This window comes from Pelophylax lessonae (assembly GCF_965119305.1).
Source record: "Pelophylax lessonae genome assembly, chromosome: 1".
NCBI classification, from domain to species: domain Eukaryota; kingdom Metazoa; phylum Chordata; class Amphibia; order Anura; family Ranidae; genus Pelophylax; species Pelophylax lessonae.
Window position 1 is genome coordinate 76,866,590 of NC_138768.1, and position 6,798 is coordinate 76,873,387.

General features: G+C 41.1%; 1 protein-coding gene across 2 annotated transcripts in view; it reads left to right on the forward strand.

The window, feature by feature from the left end:
* Positions 1 to 5,722, forward strand: part of SPEF2 (sperm flagellar 2) — a 237,957-nt gene extending 232,235 nt beyond the window's left edge. For both annotated transcript variants that reach the window (XM_082264268.1, XM_082264269.1), the window contains exons 36-37: positions 1,712 to 1,831; positions 5,062 to 5,722. In XM_082264268.1, coding sequence (XP_082120394.1) covers positions 1,712 to 1,831; positions 5,062 to 5,145 — 204 coding nt within the window. In that variant the 3' untranslated portion in view covers positions 5,146 to 5,722. The remainder of the gene's footprint in view (positions 1 to 1,711; positions 1,832 to 5,061) is intronic.
* The last annotated feature ends 1,076 nt before the right edge of the window (positions 5,723 to 6,798 follow it).

Consider the following 6,798-nt stretch of genomic DNA (forward strand, 5'->3'; position numbering starts at 1 on the left):
GCATAAAAACGATTAATAGACAGGGTAGAGGCTATCAGAGGTAGCCTCAAAAAAATAAAATTAGGAGGCATGTTAAATTGTTTTGAAAACAAGATTGCACAGATCAAAAAATTTTAGGCTGATTTTTTGTCGGCAAACCTTCGCCAGAAGGGTCCTTCTTCAAAATTAGTATCTCAGCTGTAATTTTTGATTTTCCTGTTTTTTTGCAGTCATTTAAAATAGGGATAGACCGATATGTTTTTTTCAGGGCCGATACCGATATTTTGGTCATAACGTATCGGTATCGGCCTATATGGGCCAGTATTTTGTACATTTAAATTTTTGAAAAATAAAGACAATTTTTGACACAAATCTGGTACTGAACATGTTAATTTTTGTTTAATGCTTAATGGCTGGCTTTCTGGCACCTGTGGTGGGTGGCTGGCTGACACCCTGTGGTGGGTGGGTGGCTGGCACAGGGGCTGTCGGTGGCTGGCTAGTACAGTGCCTGTGGCTGGCTGGTACAGGGCCTGTGGGTGGCTGGCTGGCTCGCTGGTACAGTGCCTGTGGCTGTCTGGTACAGGGCCTGTGGGTGGCTGGCTGGCTCGCTGGTACAGTGCCTGTGGCTGTCTGGTACAGGGCCGGTGGATGTGGGTGGCTGGCTGGCACCAGGCTGCTGTGGATGGGTGTATGGCTGTGATACACTTCTGCGAAACTAGTCCCGACTCCAGACGAGGCTGTCCAAGGCGAGGGAGGCGGCCTAAGAAGGCAGAATGATGTCACAAAAATATCGGCCAATCCGGGGCCGATACCAAGATATTGGGGAAAGTGCATATCGGCCCCCCGATATATCAGCCTTGCCGATAATCAGTCTATCCCTAATTTAAAACCTTTCTTAGCTCCTGTGGTGTCATCACAGAGCTCTATAAATTATCATAGCAGCACTGACAACCCGAAGGAGAAGTCTGCCATACTCCCTACATCATTACCAAGAATCCTCTGCATATACTCAGGCTATGAACAGGCTGCTGGATGTTAAGGCAATGCTGTGGGCAAGTGGTGACAGAGGAGCAGGGAACTCCCCTGTCATTGCCTTGACACATTTGCCAGCAGTATCACTGTATTGGGTAAATAATCATTGGAAACGGACATAATTAGCACACACCTTTTCTTTCAGAAGCCTGCACTATACAACTAGCAGGCATCAAACGCCGCTGTCAGTGTCCAGAGGCACCTATGAGCTGCAGGCTACTGACCTGAGAATCAGAGATAAGAATAAGACAGTTACCCAAGCCAATATGCAGGAAGGGTCCCCTCCATCAGGAAGCTCTGACATTATAAGAGAGTGACTGGTTTGCTGCATGGGAAATTAGGCATCTAGGACACTCTAATAATGGATGAAAAAGAATAAAATAGATCAGGACACTCTAGAGAGGAAAAGAAAAACAATATTTGGTGATCACCTGTAAAATTAAGACTTTTATATTTTAAAAAATGTAAAAAGTAAACAACACTTCAAGAGCTGAAAATAAAAAAAAATAAAACTAAAAATTCTTAGGTACTTTTCAAAGGGCAGGTCATTTGCAAAATCTTAATTAAAACAAGAGTGTGATTACTTGTTAAACATTTACTAAGCAAGAGAACATTGCCAAAGAAGATAAGCCCTTCCAATCAGTATATCATGGTATGTCACTGGTTCCAGCATCAATAATTCATTTGCTTTTCTCTACAGAGTATCCAGCGCATATTCAGTGAAATAAACCCAGACGGTGGCGCAGTGTCTGTCACCTCTCTCCTGAAACACCCTGCTTTTTGTGATCTCGTTGAAAGCTGTCAACACTATAAACTTCCTGTAAGTAAATTTTCTATATCTGGGTTTTGCTTTGTTTCCACTCACAGCTAAACAATTTTATGTAATGATAGTCCTTTAAAGCCATAGTAAAAGTGGTTGCAAACCCTTACATATACCCAATGAAGTGACTGGCCTTGGGTGATACACAGGGATGATACAAATCCTCTTACATAAGTTATACCTATTTATCTGCAGTTTTCTCTTCTCTACAGCCATTCAAAGTGCTGAAATATAAAGCTTTTCTGAGAGTTTATAAGTTATAAAAGTTATACTCTGCAGAGGTCAGTGAGGAGAGCTTTGAGAGCTGATCGGAATGAATGGACCCCCCCCCCCCTACACACACACAAACACATTCTTACAGCACACAGGAACAGAGCTGAGGCTGTCAATAAGCTGAAGCCCCCCCCTCCCATCACCTTTATTCTCTTGGTGTCAGGAAAACTTGTCAGAAGTGATTCATGCTGACAGCTGATTCTGGCCAATTAAATTAATTAATGCTCAAGCACTTAACACACCTAGCCTTACCAGGCGTTAACAAGTGTCAAGCATTGTTTCTCCCAAACTCTACTGTTTCTGGACGCACTGGCAGTGGGGTTTTTTTTCCTGCCTCTGAAAGCTCCTGCCACTAAATGTGGATAAAAGTCTATGGGGTTGATTTGCTAAAGGCAAATAGACTGTGCACTTTGCAAACTGCAGTTACTCCAGAGATTATCAAACTAGCAGAAGCTTTGCTGACTTCCATCATCCAATCATGTGCAAGCAAAAATGCTGTTTTTTCTTTTCTTTGCATGTGATTGGGTATTCTTTGCAAAGTGAACCTTTACCTCATTTACTAAGCTCTGGAGCAACTGCTCTTGCAGAATGCAAAGTGCACAGTCTATTTGCCTTTAGTAAATCAACTCCTTTGTGTGCATGGACACATAGGGCTCGATTTTCTAAAGACAAATTGACTGTGCACTTTGCAAACTCAGACTTAGCTCCCCTGCCTTTTAGCCTATAGGGTTGATTTACTAAAGGCAACTAGACTTTGTACTTTGGAAAGTGCAGTTGTACTCTGCAACAGCAGTTGCTCCAGAGCTTAGTAAATGAGCAGAAGCTCTTTCATCATCTAATCATGTGCAAGCAAAAATTCTGTTTTTTTATTTTCCTTGCATGTGATTTGGTATTCTTTACAAAGAAAAGCTGTACCTTATTTACTAAGCCCTGGAGCGATTGCAGAGTGCAACTGTACTTTTGCAAAGTACACAGTCTAGTTGCCTTTGGTAAATCAACCCTGTAGGCCAGTGATGGCGAACCTTGGCACCCTAGATGTTTTGGAACTACATTTCCATAATGCTCATGCACTCTGCAGTGTAGCTGACTATCATGGGAAATGTAGTTCCAAATCATCTGGGGTGCCAAGGTTCGCCATCACTGCTATAGACTAACACAGTGTTTTTCAACCTTATTTCAGTCAAGGCACCCTTTAAAAATGATGGACATTCTTGAGGCGCCCCATTCTAAAATGTAAAAACTATTCTAAGGCTGGCCATACATGCTCAATTTTCTTGTACCATTTTCTGTTAGATTTACCAAAAAACATTTAATAGGAGGTCAAAACTAAACAACACTTTCACTTGTATCCTATAAGGCAGGTCTTTGTACTATATAGTTGAAGGTAAATCTAAAGAAAAATGTGTAAGAAAATTGTATAATGTATGGCCAGCCTAATAGTCTTACATAATGCAGCAACATCCACAAGTCCAGGTAGGACACCCAACGTTAGAGGTGATTTATTCTTCCAAAGCAAATAGACTTTTGTAAACTGGTACTGACTAGTATTCCAATGTTTCTCTTCTCCTTGAGTTATTCTCTATCATTCAGCTAATGTGAGGGGCAGGGGAGGGTCAAACAAGGATGCTATGCAGGCGACTGACATTCTCCTTATCAACTGATTATGTCAATGGTCGTTTGGACACCGGCAGTTAGAAGGTTATAATTGTGCACAATGAAAATCTTTTTTTGAAAACAGTTTTTGGGCAATTTTGAGCCATTTTGCCAAGGAACCCGTTAAGAAACCTCAAGACACCCCAGGGTGCCTGGGCACACTGGTTGAAAAAGGCTGGTAGGGGAGGTAAGAGGCAGGAAAAAAAATGTCTGAGGCCCCTAGTAGCAGCTGTAAAAATGTCAAACGTGCATGAGGGCTTAGAAAAAAAGGTGTTCTTTTCACATACCTTAACGTTACTTGCAAAGATGTATATATAACCTTTCAACCTCTCAATGCTATTGCATTAAAGCGGAGTTCCACCCTAAAATTATACTTACCTCCATCTTCTCGCTCCGGGTCACCTGAAAAACAAATGAATAATCGCAATTTTTTTTTTTTTACTTACCTCGTTTAGAAGAAAATATACTTACCTTACCATCCACTTCCTCCTTCCTCAGCTGCGGCACACGCCGTCACTTCTGCTTTGCAATGATTCCTGGGAGCTGAACGTCATCGCTCCCAGGAATCAATACGCCTGCACCGGCCCCGACGTCAGTTCCGGTGTAGGCACGTCATACCTTGCAAAACAGCTTCTGGGCATGCCCAGAAGCTGTGCAGGGATGACGCTGCAGCCCCGGAAGTGACGGCTGGGCCGGTGCAGTGCATCGTGGGACTGAAGAAGACGGAAGAGGACACAGAAGAGGATCGCGTTGGCTTCAAGCTGCCCACACCTGAGATGGCAGCGCTGGAGAATACATTTTCAAGGTAAGTATTTCTTCTTGCAGGTAAGTGCAACCCGGGCCAGATCAGAGGCTATCCATTGTGGAATGCACTAGCCCTGACTGTCCCGGGGGTATTTTTATTAAAAAAAAATGTTCACTGGGTGGAACTCCGCTTTAAATATATTTAAAAACATTTTTAGGATATACTTAAAAATGTATAGTAGTTCTTTAAGGGTATCCTTACTTTTGCCATACATGGATCGAAATCTGGCCAGTTCAGCAGGGACCAGTGGAATTTCGATCCATGTATGGGCAGGCTGGTTGGACAGAAGTCGATCTTCTGATCAGGAGCTTTGCCTTTCAAAACCCCTCGGAATTTGGGCCAAGACAGAAGAGTTTGGGGGACTTTCAATGATTTACGCAGGCAGCTCTAGATACCTCCACATCATTCCGGTGACAATTTTAAAACTTGTTTTTAAGCTTATCCGGTGTTGCCTTTTATAGAAACCAGTACCCAAAAATGTCTCTTTTTTGTGTTACAGGACATTCAGACCATACTACAGAAATCCAAAGTGACACTCTCGAGTGAAGGAGAAACCATAACATCCAGCTTCACTGGAGTATAATACACAAGGCATATGCCATATAATCTCATGCTGCAAGGATTCTGCCAGCAATGATATTTCTTGCTGGAAATTTATGTTCACAATTGTATTTCTATCTGAAAATGTATTAAGAATTTTTAAAGTGTTATTAAACCCAAAATCAAACATTTATTATATAGCAGCTTACCAATTCTTAGATGTGATGGTTGCATTAGCTTTCTTTTTTAGGCTTTCTTTTTTCTACTTTCATCTGTGATCCAGCCAGCAAATCTGTTGTTTTTCAGAAGTACAAGCTGTTTACTGAACAGAATCAGTTTTTCATGAATGAGACAAACCACTTAATGCTGACAGGGGTGGTTAAAATGATCATCTTTTATTTATTCATGTAAAACCTTTATACCAAAAGGAAAAAAAAAACTGTCTCCTGTACCTGATTTTAATGTATGAACTGGAGTTTGGCTTCAATTTGTTAGTGTATTTAAAACTGCTAATACATTTAACACTACCCTACCCCCAGACGTACAATGCTACTGTCTGTTGTACTGCCTGTGCACATTCCTCCAAAGTTGTGTGTTACTAATACAGGAGGTGTGTTATTGGCCACGTGAAAACAGAGGGGGACAAAAGCCCAAAAAAGTAAAACTGATGAAGCCTCCACATCTAATGATTGGTAAGCTGCAATATAATACATTTTTGGTTTTGTGTTTAGCACCGCTTTAAGATTGTTGGACCCTAAAACCAAAGTTCTTATTCTGTGTTAGAAAAATGCCAATATTTGACTCTTGGCAGCTGTCCTAGGACAGTAATGTGCAGCTGTGCTCTGTATTGGGCCCATGACTGGTCCTGGTAGTGGGATGTTGGCAGAGTCCAGATCCGGATGTGCGCCTCAATTTAGACAGTCTGATTCTTTTTGCTCTCTTCAATAAAATATTTGAAAAATATGTGTCTGAATTTGTAGCTTTAACCAAACAGTATCTTATGATTTAAATAAAGACCTAGCCAATCATGTCAACACCACACCCCAAGATATAAAAGAGCAAAAACGGGGCTTTCATGGTGTTGACTCCCCTTTCAGAAGAAATTCAAGTACACAAATCTTAAAAAATTCTTTACCTTATTTATTACCAATAAAAAAAGGATCACCGATAAAATCAATACAACTCTGTTGCACCAATTATTAAACAAAGTAGCAAATTACCGTGAAATAAAGGCCAACATCCCAATAATGAACAGTAATCAAAAACAAAAAAAGAAAGGGCGGGATTTTCAAGGCCAATGAAGGAGGGATGCTCACAAATGCAACAATTTTTCAATAAAACCAATTTTATTAAATCATAAAGATAAAAGAGAAGTACATATGCATACAAAATTTTCACATAAAACAATCGTATTCCCTAAGGAATCATTAATACAAAATACCAAATTGGCAACAATTATGTCTCATAGCGAATATAGTCTATAGGTCCTCAAAGAGCTGACGCGTTTTGCCAGAGGCTTCTTCATGGCCAGAGAGACCTTCAAGACATTTATTCCCATAAAGTCATGCACCAGGCATACCATCTCCCGGGGCAAGCGTTGGGACCATATGAGGATAGAGCGGCCACACTCGTGTATTCAGATCATGTATAACATAATGTGGGTAATATACATAATATCGCCGGCTAGGAGGGGTAT